Source organism: Choloepus didactylus, chromosome 27, assembly GCF_015220235.1.
Source record: "Choloepus didactylus isolate mChoDid1 chromosome 27, mChoDid1.pri, whole genome shotgun sequence".
Taxonomy (NCBI): Eukaryota; Metazoa; Chordata; class Mammalia; order Pilosa; family Megalonychidae; genus Choloepus; species Choloepus didactylus.
In genome coordinates this window covers 17,406,622-17,428,344 of record NC_051333.1, presented here as the reverse complement: position 1 = coordinate 17,428,344, position 21,723 = coordinate 17,406,622, and the positions used below count along the sequence as shown (strand labels likewise).

The following is a 21,723-nucleotide window of genomic DNA, read 5'->3' as shown; positions in this document are numbered from 1 at the left end:
GTACCTTGAACCACTTTTAAAGAATAATCTCTTGAGTAGAGGCTTCCTAGCTGATATTATTTAGACAATTTTCAGACCATAACAGGAGACTGAGTCAGGATTTCCAGGACTCATTTTTTAAGTCAAGAAGCAGATGACTTCCTTAAAGCAGACTGCTGACCCAAGATCCAGCAGAACAAGAACTAACTAGAGGTAAGTGAATAGATTCCCCGACATCACAGGTGGCAAGAAAGGGCTCTTCCTGGCAGGCCAGGAACCTCAGAGAGAACCTTGAGAAGAAAGAAATCTATCAAGTTTATAGGTACTAGAGGTGAAATCTGGTGGAGAGCATAGCATTTCTAGCCTTGGGATAGTAAATTATAGAGGCTTTTAAAATATCAACCCACGACTCCTTATGAAAACTTCTGAACAGAAGTTATTTCTTTGGCCTTAATAACTACTCAATACCACATGGCTCTAGATCTCCAGAGCAAACTCAAAACGGTTAAATGTATCCTTGCTGTACCTGTGTAAATCAGCACGCTGAATATAACAAAAATAGTCTCTTTTGTGCTCAAGAGGAATCTTGGGATTCCTTGGTGAGGAAGAAACCAGGATTCCTGGTTTTCTTTCAGTGGTGATATGGGCCTTTTCTAATGAAAACTCCGAGGAGGATTTTATGGAGTTGTTACCTTTGATTATCTTTGATAGACTAGGTTACTTTACCACTCTGTGGAGATACAATTTAAATCCTAGAAAACAAATAGCAGTGCACATATTTCTTACCCATAGTAGTGCAAATTTCTGTCCAGAGAAATGCAAATAAATTTTGACTGGTAGAGATAAAGTTGATTTCCCTGCTGTAGAACAGATGATCTACAAACATATTTTATTGCCTTATTGGCCATTAACCAGTTTTGCATCTACTGGCATGTTTGTTTCAGCATTCTCAATGGCCTGTGTATGTCTGTTTTTCAAATTCTCTTTTGAGCCAGTTGTAATGTCTTCCCAGATCCCCCATCAATTAATGAGGTAAATATAACCTCTGACATGTATTCATTTAAAAAAAAATCTGTAATTCTCCTATCAGCCTTATGAGGTTGGTAATATTATTCCTATTTTAAAGGAAAGGTGTCTCAAAGTCAAACATTTGTGAGTTATGGAGCTGGGTTCAAACCTAGGCCTCCGATTACAAAGGCAGACCTAATCCCAGGCATCTGCATTGCTTCTGGAAAGCTGTTTCATTGCCTGAAACATGAACTGGTCTCTGCCCTCCCAGATCTGTCTGGTGGGCCTCTATTTATCATGGTGGCAGAGTGTTTTGTGTTTTACTAGTGCCTAATAAAGTTATGGGGAAAGAAAGAAAGAAAAAGAGATAAAGGCTTACTGTTCATTCCCTCATTAGGGAAATATTTAGTAAGTATTTACTAAGTGCTAGGCCCTGGATAGAGAGCTGATGACTGAACAAAACAGACATGATCCATGTTCTCATATTTTTTCTGTTTTTCAAAATCCAATTTACATTTATGAAGGCTTGTTTTTCTAGGCTCTGTAGTGGACAGTGGGGATACTGAGATAATTCTGTCTTAATTCCTGCCTTTGAAAAGTTTATATCTCTAGGGGGGAAAAAAGATCACAAAACCCAGTTCACTATAAGAGCTTTGATAAAAGAACTGGGAGCCATGGGTGCTCAGAGGAGGGGCATCTAATCTACACTGGGGGTAGTTTTCCTGAGAAAGTTATATAAACACTCAAATATCAAGGGGAGTTTTAGGCAAAAGGAATAACTTCTGCAAAGACCCAGAAGTGAGAGAGAATATGAGGTTAATAGGCATAAAGAATTTTGGTACAGATGCAGTATAATGTGCAATGCAGAGAGTCCACAGAGATTAGACTAGAGAGAAGCAGAGACTAAATAACCAAGGACTTTGTGTGCTAAGGATTTTGGGCTTTATCCAGAGAGTAATGGAAAGATGAGAGGTTTTTCACAAAGGAATGGTATAGTCAAATCAATTTTCAGAATGATCACTCTAGTGGATGGTGAGGAAAATGGATTGGAGGCCTAGAGGCTGAAGACAGAAAATAAAGCTATCACAGTAAACAAGGCAGTGCAAACTAAGTCAGAGAACAGTAAGGATGGGGAAGAGTGGGCTGATTCAAGATGTATGATAAATGCAAAATGGAGAGGGATTAGTCACCAAATGGAAATGGAGAAGATACCAAAATAATTACTTCCAGAAAGTCTTGTTTCCCAAGGATCCATTCTTAGATCCTTTCTTGTTATAATCAACTGCCCTAACTTCAACTATCTTTGAATTTTGATAACTTCCAAATTTCCAGCTAGATCTCCTGAAAAGAAGATAAGTTTGGTTCTGGTCAAATTGAGTTTGAGATGTCTGAGGGAAAAATATGGTGGAGATGTCCATTAAGTAGTTGGATATGCAGTGCTGGAAGTAAGGGTGGATGTGGTAGTGGAAACCATAGAAGTGAAAGAGATCAACTGAGAAAAATGTGATGAATAAGAAGGAGGCTGCTGCAAAACCCTGAGAAACATCAAAAGAAGAAACTGAGAAGTGGAGGTTAAGCATCTAAGAGAAGTGCCAAGAGAGCCCAAAGAGAGATTTCATAAAAAGCAGCATCAAATGCTCAAGCAGAGAGTTTAAGTGGACTTAAGACTGAAAAGATGAAAGTGAATATGGCCATTAGTATCCTTTGCCAGAAGAGATCCAGTGGAATGGGGTGAGAGTGGGAGCTGAAGACAGACTGCAGAGGCAGAAGAGGGAGCACAAGCTAGTGGCTAATATTTTATTATTATTAACAGAAGACGGCTGACAAGTTTGGAAATGGAGAGGAAGAGGACACAGGAAATAAAGGGAAAATTCAGAATTCGTTTATGAGGAAACAGGAGGGGGTAGAAGCAGGAGTACAGGTGAGAAATGCTTCACGGGGGCAGGTGAGAAAGCAAGATATAAAAATCATTACTTTCGTAATTCTAATTTGGTATGTTGATCTACATTTATCAGATACAGTAAATCTCCCTAACACAACACCTCATAACATTGTGAATTCAGATATAATACTATTGGTGATTGGCTTCTGTCCTTTACTCAGACTCTGTTGAAAAGCGGCAGTGGATTAAACTTTTCTTGGGATGAAGTTAGATGTACAGGGGAAGGAAAGCAAGATCTGGCAGAGAAATGGAACAGAGCCATAAAGGATAGATTCTATCATCCCTAGGTTTAATCTCTGGAAATCCCAGTCAGCCACAAAACCCAGAATCATCCTCCTTAATATTTAAACCAGGGAGGTAAACCTCTACCACTAGGTGGCACCACTCCAAGAGGGCTAGATTTGAAGACTATAGGTAGACTGCAAGTTAGCTAGCATTTATTAAACATTCAATAATGCCATCCTGCATTTTATGCAATTTGTCTTTGAGCCCTACTTTTTGTGTTATGAAGGGGGGTATATGGTATACATTCATTAAGGATTGGAAAGACATAAGCCAAAATAATTGGTTGATTATGTAGTATTTTATTTTCTTTAAATTTCTCTGTATTTTACAAGTTTTGAAACAATGATTGTGACTTTACTAATTAGAAAGAAAACAATAACGTGCATACTTTACAAGATGTAAAAGAAGGGGGATACCTCGTTTTTGATATAGGGAGAAGTTGCAGGTTGGCAGATATAGAACATAAGGGCCAAAGTTACTGAGTTTGAGGTAATGGAAAGGTTGTCCAGTTAGAAATCTTTTGTAGTCTTCCGGAGATGAGACTGGAGATCATGGAAGAAATTACATAGAAAGACAGAGTTGAGAGTTACTAGATCTCAGGGAAAGAGAACAAAAGGACTTAGGCCCTATGAAATTCACAGTTACATAGTAAGAACAAGAGAGGATTCAGCAAAAGATAAAAGGAAAAGGTAAGAAGAAAGGAAGAAAGAGAACTACAACATTTATACCAACGGAAATTGTGGTGGCTTGAAGCTATATGTACCCCAGAAAAATATGTTCTTGAATTTAAACCACTCCTGTGTAGAATGCAGAATTGAGAGAGATTAGTCACCAAATGGAAATGGAGAAGATACTAAAATGATTACTTCCAGAAAGTCTTGTTTCCCAAGGATCCATTCTTAGATCCTTTCTTGTTATAATCAACTGCCTTAACTTCAACTATTTTTGAATTTTGTAAACACATGGCAAGTAGGATCTTTTGATGAAGTAATTTCAGTTAAGGTGTGACCCACCTCATTCAGGATGAGTCTTAGTCCTATTATTGGAGTTCTTTATAAGTGGAATGAATACACATGAGAGAGAGAGTGAGTGAGAGAGAGAGAGAGAGAGAAGCAATAAGCTGAAAGCACTGAAACTCAGAAAAGAAGGGAGAGACAAGCAGACACCACCGTATGCCTTACTATGTGGCAAAGGAGCTGAGGATCGCCAGCAGCCAGCTTTTGGGAAGAAAGCATGGCCCTGATGATGCCTTGAGTTGGACATTTTCACAGCCTCAAAACTGTAAGCCAATAAATTCACATCATTTAAGCCAACCCATTTCATGGTATCTGCTTTGAGCAGCCTAGGAAAATAAAACAGAAGTCAAGAAAGAGAAAGTGTAAATGAAAGGGGAAGGTTAACATAATCAAACAATGGAATGCAGATGGGAAAGAGTCCTTAGTTGGTCAAGAAAGCAAGAGAAATCTCTAAAGCAGATTCTGTAGAAAGATAAATCATATTACAAGGGATTCAGAAGTGAAAAGGATGATAGCAATCAGAGCAAGATCAGGATGTGTGAGAACTGGAGTAGACATGTAGAAGGCAGAAGGAAGGTTTAAGTGGTAAGGGAGAAATTGAGAGGGATGGTAAGTGTATTCTTCCTTAGCAGTCAGAAAGGTATGAAGTGAGAATATCAGTTAAGGAAACAGGGAGAAATGAGATTCAGAGAACGTGTAATCTTTTAAGTTTGGGCACAGTAGAAGATCCAGGGCCAAGAGAATCTAGAGTACTATTAAGGCATTTAAGTAGCCTTTAAAAGGAACTGGGCAAAACTTTAGTAATATTTTGGAACTTGAGAAAGTTGATTATAAATTCACATGAAATAAACATACTAGCAATAAAACTCAGTGTTTGGAGGAAAACAAAAGGTAATGAAGAGGCACTAGCCCTAATATATCCTAAAAAATAGCATTGACTGGGATAATTTAATGTGTGCCATTAGCTATGGAATAAACCAATGCATGCAGGAGTTTAATATTTTTTAAAGACAGCATTTTCAGTCAGTGAGAAAGATGGAATATTTGGTAAATGGTATTGGGACAAGTTCTTACCTCATACCTTATACTGGAATGAATTCTGAGTGGGTCAAAGATTTATTTTTTAAATGAAGTCATAATAATGATATTATTTGATTATAACACAAAGGATAAAATCCATGAACCCTGTTCAGATAAAAATAAATAACTGAATAAATACACAAATGGGGGAGAAGCGCAACTCTTCAACTTATTTTCCTCAGTACATCCTTTTGAATTTTGCACCATATAGATGTGTTAACCATTTTAAAAATGCAATTAAAATAATAAAAGCAATTGATTTAGAATCAAAGCTGAGAAAGGAAATCACCTTTTATTGACTTCAAAACGACCTCAACCAAATTAGTAATTCACCTCCTCTCTGCTTTTTACCTTGTATCCCCTTCTCCTGCTACACTTAAAACATTAGATTGCTGTTATTTAAGAAAATGATAAGTATATAAACTATTTCACAATCATCATGGGTTTCTTTACTCTGGTAATAAATGATAAAATGAACTAAAATTTCACCTTTGTTAGTGGCTATAAGGTTTCCCCTGTGGGCTTTGGAAACTGATTTTGAAGTAGTATAGTCTGAATTTTTAGTGCCTACATTTCAAGTCCTATACCTAGACAAGAAGTAGTAATTATGAAGAACTGGGTAGGGAAGTCTCAAGCAATGAGTGATGCCTCAGACTTCAGGGGTACATCTCAGCACTCCACAGGCTCTTTATCACTGTGGCACTCACGGCAATTTCTGGGAAAGCAAGGGAAATGAATAGGGAAAGAAAATGGTCTAAACACAGAAGAAAATGCCAGGTTGCCACTACTATCCATGGGCAATGGCCATTCCCAGATGGGTCTAGTTAGAATGTGTCAATCTCCTTGGCTGTCCCAAGGCCAAGCTGCTACTAAGCACTAAGAAAGCATTCCTATTAAAGTCTAAAAGATCAGGATAATTGTGACATAAAACAAAGGTGAATATCTATTTAAAAAAACCAAAAACATGAAAATTTATTCTGAAATTAAAAGGATCAGTATCTAGATCAAGGAAAACCCAAATACCTAAGGAATGTAACCTCTCTTAATACCTACTACAGGTTCAGTGCAACACACTTTCCATTCATATTGATTTTTTTAAAAATTGATGCATTCATTAATCTACATGATTGTTGCCTTTCTATTCAGAAGACAGAGCCAAAGTGACACAAAAGAGCCTCTCAAAGCTTCTTCTCTGGTACTTCTCAGTAACTTTTTAAAACAATACCATATTGACTTTAAAACTAATATTTTTCACATTTTGATATCTCTGAGATCAGAATGGATCTTATAGTCAAGGAGATGTCATAGTTTAATTGGCAACATTTTTTCCCCTTCATCTTGATACATAAAATAACGGTGTACCTTATAACTGACGGCATTCTAAATTTAACCAAATACAGCAATAATATTTGTTTTTTCCTTCTGATTTGCCCCTTAATTTAAGTTATGATCTGGGGGAAATTTTACTGATAAACCTCTAGATTTCAATAGTTGGATATTTCAACACATCATTTTCCATAGACCATCTAGACACAGGCTCAAAGAGGAAACAGAGGACATGAACAACACTACAAGCCAACTAGATCTAACATACATATAAAGAATATTTCATCCAACAACAGTAGACTACACATTCTTTTCAAGTGCACATGAATAATTCTCCAGGATAGACCATAAGAGAAGTTCTCAATAAAGTTCAAAATACTGAAATTATAGCAAGTAACTTTCCTGACCACAATGGAGTGAAGCTAGAAATTAATAACAGAAGGAAAACAGGAAAATTTACAAATACGTGGAAATTAAACCACAGACTCCTAAATAACCAATGGGCTAAAGAAGATATTACAAGGAAGGAAATTAGAAAATACTTAAAGATGGATGAAAATGAACGTGTAACATACCAAAACTTAAGGGCTGCTGTGAAGGCAATATTTAGGGGAAAATTTATATTTATGAACACTCATATTAAAAAAGCAGAAAGATCTCAAATAAATAGAATTAAAGAGAATTATGAGAGAATATTATGAATAATTTTATGACAATAAACTAGATAATTTAGATGAAATGGAAAAATTCCTAGAAATATATAAATTACCTAAACTGACTGAAGAAGAAACAGAGGATCTCAACGGAGCAATAACAAATTAAGAGAATGAATTAATATACAAAAACATTTTTATCAATCACATTTTGTTTGAATTGTACCTAACAAAAGTCCAGGACCCAATGGCTTCACTGGTGATTTCTATCAAACCTTTAAAGAAGAATTAATACCAATCCATATCAAGCTCATCCAAAGAATTCAAGAGGAGTAAACACTGCCTAATTCATTCTATGAGACCAGCATTACTCTGATACCAAAGACAAAGACATAAGAAAGTTATAGACCAATTTCTCTTATGAATATAGATGCAATAATCCTGAACAAAATACTTGCAAACAGAATGCAAAAGCATATTAAAAATATTTCCAATATCACCATGTGTGGTTTATACCAGAAATGCAAGAGTGGTTCAACATAAGAAAATCAATGTAATGCACCGTATAATTGGAACAAAGGAATAAAGCTACTTGCTTATTTCAAAAGATGAAGAAAAGGCATTTGATAAAATCCAGCATCCTTTCCTGATAAAAATACACAGAAAACTATGAATAGAAGGGAACTTTCTTAACATGCAAAGTCCACTTATGAAAAACCCTCAGCTAATACCATATTCAATAATGAAAAACTAAAGCCTTTCCCTTAAACATCTGGGACAAGGATGGTTTTCACTGCTACTCTTCAATATTGTACTGTAAGTTCTAGTCAGAGCAATTAGGTAAGAAAAATAAATAAAAGGTATCCAAATTGGGAAGAAGTAAAATTCATCTATTTGCAGATGATATAATCTTATATATAGAAGATCCATGGGAATCCACAAGAAAACTACCAGAGTTATTGATTGAAGGCTTTCAGCGAAATGGCAGGTACATGATCAACATGCAACAATCAATTGTGTTTCTATACACTAGCAATGAACAATCTTAAGAGGAAGGTAAGAAACCAATTCCATTTACAATGACATCTCAACATTTATTGTCCATTAAAAACCCTTCATAAAATAGGGATACTTATTTAACTTTGATATTGTACTATAATATCAAATATAATTTGATATTGCACCATAGTTTTGTAAGATGTTACTATTGGGGAAAACTGAGTGTAGAGTACACAGACCTCTATGTACTATTTCTGCAACTTCCTATAATCTATAATTCTTTCTAAATAAAATTCTTTGAAAATTGCTAATAGGAAAGAAGAACAGACAAAATATACAAATAGGCTATTCAAGAAAAGGCAATTTGATTCACCATAAACATCTGAAAGCCCTATATATAAAATAGTTTTGGTACAGGAAGAAGTGAACTTTTCACATCCACTGGGGACAAATAAAATCATCAGCATCTGCATTCCCATCTAAGGATCCAGAAACCAAATAAAAATGTGTTGAGATATATTGAAACTGCTCCTGCTCTGATGCTGGTAACTATCCTTGGCTTGACATAGTAGAACACTAATAAATTAAATTTTGCAGTCAGTCTGAATGGTCACTTCTCTTTAACCTGAAACCAACCCAAAATGCTGTGGGTGGGATGTTTTTGTTCTTTTCCAAATAGAGAGTAAATTTTCCCACAATAAAATAATTCTTTCATTTCCTCACTGCTTTCAAATAGGGAAAGCACTTATGTTTGGGACAAAACTATTTAAATATTTAAAGCTGGCCTCAAATAGTGCTATAAACAACTCATTTTCATTATCCCCATTAACATTATGAGAGAGTAAACAAAATATTACCTTAAATCAGACTTGGTTTGTGTATTATTAAAGCGTTTTCTATAAATGTTAGTATCTGACCAAGAAAAAAATACATTTTAAAATTGCTTCTATAAACCTAGATTTTCCCCACCAACTTGTATGTTATTTTAGAGAAATTAGAAAAATACAGAAAGGCAAGAAAGAATATAACAAACCCAAAATTTTGGCATCAGAATTGTTACCACTCTTATATTCGCTTTCATTCTTTTATTAAAGAAATATTACAGGTAAATATAACAATTTTCTCCAAACCTTTCCCACTTCCTAAAAGGGAACAATGTTATATATGGATCCATGATCAATATACAGTAATGTTCTTTGCATTGTTAAATTTATTAAATTTATACAAATGTTATAGCATGTTTCATTGTGCATTTTGCTTTTTTTTCTCTTTATAATGTGTATTGCAATCTATCTATGTAATTCTGTGTGGATTTTGTACCTTATTTCTAAATACTGTATAGTATTCTATCATTACCATAGAAATAATTTTACTGACCCTTCTGTTGGTGGAGATTTATGTTATATCCAATCTAGCACAAATACAAACCATGATGCAGTGAACATAGTGATGTATATCTCCTTCTGCACATATATGAGTTCCTCTGAGGCCAATATATATATATATATAAAATTGATTTTTACATGTTTGTGTTTTAAAATAAATTGTCACTTTAAGGTAATAAATATGTTCCATTTTATTTTCATCATAGTTTTAGATTTTTGCCTTTTGTATTCTGGTCTTTGATCCATTTGGATTTTATTTTTGAATATAGAGAGATAATTTTTTCTCATGTGAATCTTCTATCTATTGAATAGGTTATCCTTTCCACCAATGATTTTGCTAGCACTATCATACATAAAACTTCCATGGACTTTTGTATGACTCCCCTATTTGTTTCCATACAAAAGTCCATGGGAATTTAATACATCAGTGACACATCATTTAAATGATCTCAGCCTTAAAGAATGTGATGACACCTGGTAGAGTGGGTCTTCCATTTTTTAGAAAATTGTTTCAGCTATTTGTGCTACTCTACCTGTATCTCTGATAAAATTTTGAATCTGTTTTTGAAGTTCTTTTAAGAAATATTAACTTGTGAAAACTTTTGAGTGGAAGTACATTAAACTTAGAGAGTTGGGGGAGAGCTCATGGTTTTATATTATGTCTTTTCAGATATAATTTTATTTCTCTCCATTTTTTCAAGTGTTCTTTTGTGACCAAACATGTTTTATACCTTTATATATAAATGTATTGTAATCCATTGTTGTGTTTATTCTTAAATATTTTATATCAACACATTTTCTAGTGAACTAGTCCTCATATAAAAATTTATTTATATTATTTCCTCTTTTTTCCAATCTTTTTCTTGTTTAATACATTGGCTAGGAGCTCAAGAATTATGTTGATAAGTAGTGCTGACAGCAGATACCTTGTCACAGAATTTAATGAAAATTCTGATTAAATATCAGTAAGTTAGATGTATGATACAGGTTTTTGATGACCAACTTTTTCATTATACCAACATTGTGTCACCTTGGTATGAATTTTCTGATGTTGCATAAATATGTGACTACTCCAGAATCCTCCACATTCATAATTTTCCATTCTAAAAACCAATTATGTAATGTGCAGTGAGGTGTTAATTCCTTCTTAAGGTTTCCCACATTCACAATATTCATAGGGTTTCTAATGTGTATGAATTCTCTGGTGTCTAACAAGGTGAGACTTTTGGCTAAAAGCCTTGCCACATTCATTACAATGATAAGGCTTCTCGCCTGTATGTTTTCTCATATGTAGAGTAAGAGATGAGATTTGAGAGAAGGCTTTTCCACATTTACTACAGTCAAAGGGTTTCTCACCTGTATGACCTCGTATATGTATAGTAAGAGATGAGCTTTGGGAAAAAGCCTTTCCACACTTATTACATTCATAGGGTTTTTCACCTGTATGACCTCTCATGTGCACAATAAGAGAAGTTCTTTGAGAGAATGCTTTTCCACATTCATTACATGCATAGGGCTTCTCACCAGTATGGCTTCTCATATGTAAATTAAGCAATGAACACTGAGAGAATGCTTTCCCACATTTATCACATTCGTAAGGCTTTTCCCCTGTGTGACTTCTCAGATGAAGTGTAAGGGAAGCAATTTGAGAGAAGGCTTTCCCACATTCGTTACAATCATAAGGTTTCTCTCCAGTGTGAACTTTCTGATGTGTGATAAAGTTCTGCTTTTGGCTGAAGGCTTTACCACACTCATTACATTCATAAGGCTTCTCTCCAGAATGAATTTTCTCATGAGCAATGAGATTTGATTTCTGGCTAAAGGCTTTGCCACATTCCTTACATATATAGGGTTTTTCTCCAGTATGAATTCTCTGATGTCTAACAAGATTTGACATCTGAATGAAGGCTTTCCCACATTCATTACATTCATAAGGTTTTTCTCTAGTATGAATTTTCTGGTGTGTAATGAAGTTCTTCTTGTGGCTGAAGGCTTTCTTACACTCCTTACATTCATAGGGTTTCTCACCAGTATGACTTCTCATATGCACAGTAAGGGCTGAGCTTTGAGAGAAGGCTTTTCCACATTCATTACACTCATAAGGTTTCTCACCTGTATGAATTCTCACATGTATAATAAGCATTGAGAACTGAGAGAAGGCTTTTCCACATTTGTCACATTTATAAGGTTTTTCTCCTGTATGACTTCTCATATGAAGAGCAAGGGATGCGATTCGAGGGAAAGCTTTACCACATTCATTACATGCATAAGGTTTATCCCCAGTATGAACTTTCTGATGTGCAATGAGGCTTTGCTTCTGGCTGAATGCTTTCCCACATTCATTACATTCATAAGGTTTCTCTCCAGTATGAATTTTTTCATGATCAATAAGATTTGATTTCTGGCTGAAGGATTTCCCACATTCTTTACATGCATAGGGTTTCTCCCCAGTATGAATTCTCTGATGTCTAATGAGATTTGACATTTTAATGAAAACTTTCCCACATTCATTACATTTATAAGACTGCTCCCTACTATGAATTTTATGATGTTTAATCAGTTTTTCCTTGTGGCTGAAGGCTTTCCTACATTTATTACATTCATAAGGTTTCTCTCCAGTATGAATTCTCAGGTGTCTGATAAGGTCCAATGTCTGGCTGAAGCCTTTCCCACAATGATTACACTTAAATGGGGTTACTACATGATAGGATGAACTATTGTAAAATGATTTCCCAGGATCATTATGTTTACAATATTCCCTCCTTATATAGCTTCTCTCATTATAATAACTGTCTAAATTATATTCTGAACACTTTCCAAATAAGTCATATTCATAGAGGTTGTGTCTGGAAGGAACAAAGACAGAGTTCAGAGGAAATGTATTTGCAAATTTCTTATGACATTCATTGACTTTTTCCTCAGTCAGTGTTTCCTTGAATTTATCTTCAATTTGCCTCAAAAGTCTTTCCTGGTTTTTCTGATGCTCATCAATTCCCCATACTTCTCCTAAAACAGATTGCAAATAAATATCACTTGTGAATTTTTCCAATATTATAATATCAAGAACATTTTAAAAATATACTATCATAGGATGGATTCTTTGTTTTAATCCTACTCTCCCATTATTTAAAAAAATTCCAAGTACATAAAATTCCTATTTCCTTGGCTTTGAGAAGGACATTCCACAAAAGGAAATATGCATAGAGGCAGATTTTTATGACTACAAACAGCTTTGACAGCATTTAAGTGGGATTCAAAAGAAAATGGATAAGCTATTAGGTAAATAAAATAGAGACTGCATACAAATAGAATAAGGAGAAATGTAATAGAGGGAAAAAAACAACAAAAAGAAAGGAATTAAAAAATTTAACAGACCGTTTAGCAGGACTTTCTTGAAATATGTTTTTATAAACTGACATGCATAATTTTCTGGAAAATGTGAATTACCAAAACTGAGTCTAGAAGATGTAGACCAATTTCCAGGAAATAAATAGAAAAACTTGAAAAGCACCATGGTAAAAAAGATAATCACTAGGCCATGAGAGAGTCACAAGGAAATTCTAACATTTAAGAGACAACTCCATTGCTGTGCAAAATGTTACAAAAGAAAATAAAAGAATTCTCAGTTTTTTTGTCTGCAAAACAAATATAGTATTAATACCAAAATTTGATAAAATGATGCACTATAAAACTACACACTCTAATTTCATTTATGAATACTAACAGTAAAAATTCTATATAAAATATCAAAATAACCCAGAAGCACATTAAATATAAAGTATATCATACCTGAGTAGACTATTTTCCAGGAATACAAGTATGGTTCAATATTAGAAAATTTATTACTGTTAGTAAATGTATTAATAAGTCAAAAGTGAAAAATCAAGTGATCATTTCCATAGATACTGAAAAGTTGTCCAATAAAATTCTCCGTTTTCTATAAAACACTTCATAAAATAGGAATGGATGGATGGATGGAATTACTTTCTAACATAGAACCCCTTTGCACTTTAAAAATTTTATACTATGAGCATGTATTATGTATTCAAAAAAGTAATATTTATAATAAATAAAATTGTTCTGAACACTTCAGGAATCAATAAAATGAGCATAGACAACTGGATGAAAATACTATAACATAAAACTGGAAAAGCCCAGCTAGGATGACTGAGTAGGGAGTAAGGATAGCGAGCAGAGGAGAAAAAGACTGGGGAATTGAAGGTAAATATAGTATGATAAATACCTGAGTTTATCTCTGATCCCCCCCCCAACTATCCTAATATGAGATAAAGAAATAAAAAGGTATACCTGTACCAAAACAAAGAATACAAGAGAAGAGAAAATATGGATTGCAGATGTAAAGATATTTTTATCAGTTGGAAAGAAGAACCAGTACCCAACAGCAGAATTGAGAAAGATGAAATCTAAGTGCCTCAAGGAAGATGCCAAAGAACAACAACCCAATTCATACTGCATAACAAAAGAAGGGCTCAAGAATGAAAGAACAAATGTACCATGAAAGGTGGGAATGAGCTGGGGGGCTAAAAACAAGAGGACTGATGGGATGTCTATACAGAAAGCTTTTAGATATCTGCATTCTGCAGTGAGGTGCCTACTCCTTCACTATCCTATACGAGATGGGAGATTATTCTCTGGACAAAGGCTCTAAACTCAGGAACACCAGGCAGAGAATACAGGGTAAAGGAACTGGCTCAAACATAGGGACAATAAGTGAAAGTCTACATATTAAAGGGCAAGACATTCAGTCCCCAATTGCTGCTTAACTCTGAAATGGAGACATAGAGATTTTTTTCTCTTCACCAGACTGAGAATGAAGTGAGTAAAAATTCCTGTGAAACTCTCTTGTAAGCAGATAAACTTAAGAGACTTGGTTGCAGGTCATAAATGTAGAAAAGTAGGTTTAATGCTAAGTTCTTGGGTCACCTCAGTTACAGGGAGAGGGAAAAAGCAAAAGGTGCTGAAAAAGAAGGTAAGACCAGAGCAGCAAGGTATTATCCAGGCAGAAGTGAAAAAGAATTCCAAGGGCAAGATCAAAATATCTAGTGTTACAGAAAAGAGCTCATGTTTTAAGATGGTGGAATAAAGAAGTCTCTTTTCCTCTCTCCCAACAAAGAGCAAGAAAAATCATTGCTTCTTCACTGATCCTAGGAGGTGGCTGTATCCCCAATTATAATAAATGAATCAGTGTTGACAAATACAGTGAAGAATGGAACAGGAGAAGAATTCCAAGATAAATGCTGATGTAGGGTGCAGCAAGCAGTAGACAGTGTCAAAATAGGTATCATACGTTGGGTTAATTAAGTAACACATGGTTACAACAATTAAGTTTGGGAGTACAGACCAGAGACTTGACAGAAACCAATACATGTCAGAGAAGCCAAAACTGAACAGGAAATACTCTGACATATTACTGTTTCAAGAAAAAGTCTGTTGGGGTGAGGGTGGGAGATTGAGTTACAAGAAGACTTGCAGCTGCATTTCTTTTTTGGATGGGAAGAAATAAAGCCTAAACATACTCATATACATACAACCATGTAAAATAAATGGCATCAATATGAACAAGGGAGGTATTTCTACAGATTAATGATTGGCAAACTTTTTCTGAAAGGGCCAGATAATAAATATTTTATGCTTTGTGGACCATATAGACTCTACAGGAACTATTCAACTGTGCCATTTCAATATGAAAGCAGCCATAGCCAAGATCTAAATGAATGCGCACGGCTGTGTTCCATTGTTTGCTGACCTGTGTTCTAGATCAGAGCACTCCTTTTTCCTCCCCAACAGTAGCCTTCTAAAAATAGTAGGCCAAAGAAGAATTGTCCACACTCAAAAGTGAGCAATAAAGAAGACACTGGAATCAGGAATCAGATCTATAAAAAACTATTATAAAAGAAAACGAGAAAAGAAATATGACATATGGAAAGCAGACCAAAAATTACAAGCTGGAAAAACTGATACAGTAGATGAAAATATTGACTAAATGTCTTCTATGAATTCAAAACACTTAATGAAAATAGCATCTAAAAAATCAAGAGCTCAAAATAGAAAATAAATACATGAGGATGAATCAATAAGAAAACAAAAAGGGTTAAAAAATGAACTGGCAGAACCAAGGAAAAAAATGAAGAGAAAAATAAAACTACAACAGAAATAACACTCTGGAAGCAGCCATAAATGAGACTAGCTGGGGTGGTTACTTTAAAAATTATAGTAATTTCACATTGCAAAACAATGAAATAATGGATAAAACAGAAATTCTGATGCACCACAGGGCTCATAGGAATTAGTAGAAATCTCCAAGAATACCCCAGTCCTCTATACCCACCCACCTCCAAATCCCCACACCCTCAAAATAACAGATCAAAACAAATAACTGTTAGGTAAAATCAGAGCTTGGAGAGAGAATTAGCATGCAAGCTGGAGGAGTGCCCCTATAAACAAAAGCCCTGCTAAGTGAAGTATATGCCTCAGGTCAGCATTACTGAAGAAGAGCTCTACTGAAGCTTCCACAAAAATCCAGATCTTCACTTGGTGGTGTACCTCCAGAAGCACATGCAAATCATCTTCAGAAAAAAGCAATCCCAACTTAGGACACCAGGAGTCTCACAAATTAGGAAAAAAAAACTGAATTCACAATTGGCAATCATCAAGCATATGAGGAAGCAAGTAAGATAACTGAGAGTCAGCAAAAACAAGAAATAAATTTACACCTGAGGACTTAAAATATTGGAATCATCATATAGAGAATAGAGAAGAACTATGTATAGTATGTATTAAGAAGGAGAGAATAAAAACACAAAGCTGAACAAGCCACAAGAAATTACTGAGAATGATCAGAAATATTTGAAAACAAAAAACAGAAAAAGAAAGAAAAAAAGGAAAGGAATTCTAGAAACACAACTGAATTATTTTTTAAGTGGATGGGTTAAACAGATGAATAAACACAGCTGGAGAATTATTGTGAGTAAAATTAACAGTGCTGAATGGTGTATGAATATGATTGATAGGGGAAGCTTAGAGTCATATGTCACCAGAAGGAAGGTCAGAGGTTAAAGCATGGGACTGTATAACAGAATAAATCTTGTGATGTACAATGACTGTGACTAACAGAAGTATAAAAAAATTCTTCCATCAACTAGAACAAATGTACAAAACTATTACAAGGAGTTAATAAAGTGTTACATGTGAAAAAATGCACCTATTGCAAACTATGGACTAAAATTAACAGTAGTATTTTAATGTCCTTTCATCAAAAGTAAAAAATGTACCATACCAATGCTAGGGGTCAATGATGAGGGGAACAAGGGGTATAGGATGTTTGGGTTTGATTTTTTCTTTTGGAGTAATGAAAATGTTCTAAAATTGTGATGATGAATACACAACTATGTATGTGATGATACTGTGAGCCATTGGTTGTATACTTTGGATGAATTGAAAATGTATATATCCCAATAAAATTGAATTTAAAAAGTGGATGGGTTAAACAGATGAATAAACACAGCTGGGGAGAGAATTAGTACACTGGAAGACATATCTAAACCACTCAGAAGGCAGCACAGAAAGACAGGTAAAAAATAGCAAAAAAAATGAAAGAGATACGGGGGGTGGGAATGAGAAGGTCTAGCCTATCTAAAAGGAATTCCAGAAGTAGAGTGTAGACAGAATGGAGGAGAGGCAATATTTGATGTGATAATGGAGAGAATTTTGCAGAACTAATGGAAGACAAAAATATGAAGAGAATAATAAGAACAATTTTATACCAACAGATCTGAAAACACAGATGAAACAAATTCTTAAATATATCAGAAGACTGTGGAACATCAATGTGTGGTAAATTTTCACAGAGAGAAAATTTAAATACTAATGGAAATTATTTTGTTCAATTCTGGGAAAATTAATTTGAAAACCTGGATTAAATGAGATAATTTTCTGAAAAACACAACCTATTATCAAAAACTAATGCAAAAGAGACAAAGCATCTAAATAGAACAGTTATAAAAGGAACAATGAAAATAGTTGTCAAAGAAGCTTCTCTCATGAATGCACAATGTCTAGACAGTTCAACAAGATTTACCAAAACACCAATGCTATGTAAGTGTTCCAGAATATGAAGAAAAGCTTCCAAATTCTAGTCATGAAACCAACACAACATTGACATTAAAGCCAGAGAAAGTTGGAACAATTATTTAGGTTCACAGCAGAAATGTAAGGATGAGTCATTGTTAAGGGATGTGTAAATATAATTCACTCATATACATTAAAGGAAAAAGTCATGTGATAATCTCCCTATAAGAAAATATTGTTATTTTGTTTACATGAACATTAAGAAAAGTCAAGGTGACAAAAAACACTTCAATGAGGAATGACCCAATTGGGAAAAAAATACTAGAAAAACATACAATAGATAAAGGGCTAATCACCTTCATATGTTAAGAATTCATACAAATTAAGAATGCAAAAAAGTAAAAGGCAAAAAAAGAATTCAACAAATAAAAGAAATATAGATTGTAAACACATGAAAAGATACTTACCCTCACTCATAATAAAGGAAATGAAAATTCAAACTGCAATAACCAATATTCACCATGAGATTGGCAAAAATTTTAGATGCTAATAGTCTATGTAAGCAGAAACTGTTAGTAGAAATATAAACTGTTAAAATCTCCTTAGAAGGCATAAAAGACTTGACAATATCTATCAAATTAGAGCTACACCTATCCATTGACCAGCAATTCCAATTCTATATCAACTAAATCTATATGAACATATATGTATATTAATATATGTGTATGTGTGCATATAGGTGATATATATGTACATGCATATTTTTACATATCACACACTCACAAGTACATACACATGACAAATGATGCAGAAAATGGGAGCTAACAGAAAAGCAGCACTGACTTTCAAACTTTTATTGAAGTAAATGATTTGTGGCCATTACTGAAGTATGAGAGCAAAATCTAAAAATACAATGAGAAGTGTTACTGTGTACATAAAATACAATACTAAGATATTTACAAGGAAGGAAGAAAAGAAAATAGAAAGTAAAGGACTGCAAATGTCAACAAATTTATTTGAACAACTGACTACAAATCTGTAAATGTCTGAATGCAAAATGAAATGATCCTATGTAAAAAGGTAGGCAGAGAGAGACTGCAGATGCTAATAATTGTTAGAATGATTATCAAAGTAAGGCTGGAAACGAATTAGGAAAAGTTGGTACCTAGCATCCAGGTAAGAAGGCCAACCAGTGTAAATATTGAGGAAAGAACTTGGAAACAGTGTCTAGAAATATCAGCTTAGGTTTATAAAGAATTCACACTAATTGTCACTGATGATTCCCTCTCACTGACCTGGACAGTGTCTCCTTAACACTTTTTCTTCCACCACCCATGGTTCTTCTTCTTGTTCCAGCTTGAAAATCACATCAGGTTTGGTGAATGGAAAGCCTGTCAAAGACAAGTGACATTAAGATTTGGGGATAAATACTGGAAACAAAGAACTACCTGACCATTGAGGCTGGCCCCATGGAAACCAGGCTTTCAGGAGAACGAGAAAAGTGTGGCTTCTGGGGATGCTGCCCCCTGAAACATAACCAAGGATGACCCTTATTGAGCAAAGGCATCACGAGGCTAAATTTGCTCTAATATTTAAAGATTCTGCACATTTCAGAAATATTGGAGAAGTTACCCGAGAAACTGCACTTACCCACTGTGATTAAGTTGTTATAGTTTTCTAGCATCACGTTCCGGTACAGGTTCCTCTGAGCAGGGTCCAGTCGCTGCCACTCCTCCTGGGTGAAGTCAATAGCCACATCTTTGAATGTCACTGTTTCCTGTAACAACACATGCCTAGTCAGTCTGAAGCCATCTATCTTAGATGGTATGGACAAAATATATTGAGCCTTGTTCTGCAGAACTCAGAAGAGGTGGTAAAAACTTTACCTATTTTTATTGTCTAAGAGAAAAAACATATTAGCAACACCCTGTCAGTTCGTATTTATTCATTTACTTAGCAGTCACATATCATTAATAACTGCCTTGGTTAGAGGGGAGATCTTGGGCACCAATTTATACTGAATGGAAAAAATGGAAAAATAAAATTTACTCAAGTCAACTGGATGGAGACTTAATTATGTGCCTGTGATTGAGACAGGAAAAACTGAAAGCAGGATTTGGATGGGATCAGAAGGAAGGAAAGGATGATATGTAAAATTTGAGGTATAATAGGACACCCAACTGGAGATACCCATTGATTCTGTACCTTGACCTAATGCTCACAAGGACAGGAGGAACTCAGAATGGCAGTGAGGATTTATTGATCACCGGCCTATACATCAGCAGCTATGGAAACAGAATCTAATTGCTGGAAGAGCATGTATATATTGAAAAGAAAAGAAGCCACAGACAGAATCCTATAGACACAAACAAACAAATATTCCCTGATAAAGAATTTTTGATGGTCAGAACTAGAATTAGAACCAGAACTATGAGAAAACATTATCAAGAAAGCTACAGAGGTACAGAGGGTTAACAGTAGAGTGGTATATGGAAAAACTACCCATTAAATATTAAAGACTATATTTAACAGGAGTATCTTACCAACACTACACTAATACTAGGGATGAATAATTAGCAGCTGATAAGAGCTCTGGGATGCATTAGGCTATAATAATTGTTTAAAGTTGAGAGTGATGATGGTTGTACAACTAAATGCAGATAATGTAAGAAACTGATCATTTATCTTGGGATAGAATATACATTAAGTGAAATTAGGAATGCACTGCTTAATAAATCAAGCTCTTGACTTGAGGTTTGCTCTTGTGAAACTTAGGGTTGTCAATGGGAGGTGAGCCCTCCTATAATTATGCCTAAGAGGCACCACCAGGGAGCTTCTTTTGTTGCTCAGATGTGGCCTTTCTCTAACCCTAACTCAGCAAATAAATTCATTAACCTCCCCCTCATGAGGGGCATGACTCCCAGGGGGAATTAGTTTCCCAGGTGACACAGGACATGACTCCCAGGAATGAGCCTGGCCCTGGCAGCAAGGGATTGAAAATGCATACTTGACCAAAAGGGGGCAAAAAGAAAGGTAACAAACTGAAATCACAGTGGCTGAGAGATCCCAAATAGAGTCAAGAGGCTATCCTGGAGGTTTCTCTTATGCAAACTCCAGCTAAACATCCCAAATGACCACAGTATGCCATACTCTTACCAAAAGTTCTCCCCAAATACCTAGGTCCCTACTGAGATTCTGTAGAAGATTCACTCACTAAGTTTTATCTCTCAGAAACTTAAATCCACCAGAGTGTTCCTATGGCAGACAAGGCCTAAAACCCAGAGGCAACAGCTTCTTTAAGAACAACAATCAGATGCAGCCCCCTTCCCCATGCTGTCAATACCCCCTTTCAATATGAACAGGTTAGGGTGTTCACTACCTATACCCCCTGAAGATGGAGAAAGAGATTAAGTGAGAGGATGGGGTAGTAACAAGATAAAATTTAGCAAAGGCCTATGAATACTAAAACTTTATATCTATCTATCTATCTATCTATCTATATCTATATCTATATCTATATCTATATAAAGTTGGTGCATTGGAATAGCTGGAAGGAGGTAAATGACATGGTGGAACTGTAACCTATAACATCCTTTGAAATTTGCTCTATAGCTTCTCATTGAATTGTGCTTTGAAAGTCTTCACCTTTCTGTATATACCCTATATTGCATAACAAGGAAAGAACTGAAACTGTGGAACTGTAACCCATAACAATTTTTGAAATTACCTATATAACTGCTTGTTCAGCTGTACACTGAAAGTTAACACCTTTTTGAATGTATATTTTACAATAATGGAAATAGCTGAAGTTGTGGAACTGTGACCCATGACATTCTTTGAAATTTGTTCTCTACTTGTTAGATCATACTTTGAAAGTTATCACTGTTATGTATATATGTTAAAGTTCACAATAAAAAATGCATTAAAAAAGAAAGCTACAGAGGGTGATATCAGCAAGATGG

At 34.9% G+C, this 21,723-nt stretch overlaps 1 protein-coding gene across 1 annotated transcript in view; it reads right to left on the bottom strand.

Annotated features, from left to right (window-relative positions):
- Positions 1 to 8,823: 8,823 nt before the first annotated feature.
- The window catches only part of LOC119521670 (zinc finger protein 569), a 90,565-nt gene continuing 77,665 nt past the window's right edge, over positions 8,824 to 21,723 (bottom strand). The window contains exons 4-6 of the mRNA XM_037820217.1: positions 19,412 to 19,538; positions 19,057 to 19,152; positions 8,824 to 12,679 (exon numbers count right to left, since the gene is read on the bottom strand). Of these exons, the coding sequence (XP_037676145.1) occupies positions 10,857 to 12,679; positions 19,057 to 19,152; positions 19,412 to 19,538 (2,046 nt within the window). The 3' untranslated portion in view covers positions 8,824 to 10,856. The remainder of the gene's footprint in view (positions 12,680 to 19,056; positions 19,153 to 19,411; positions 19,539 to 21,723) is intronic.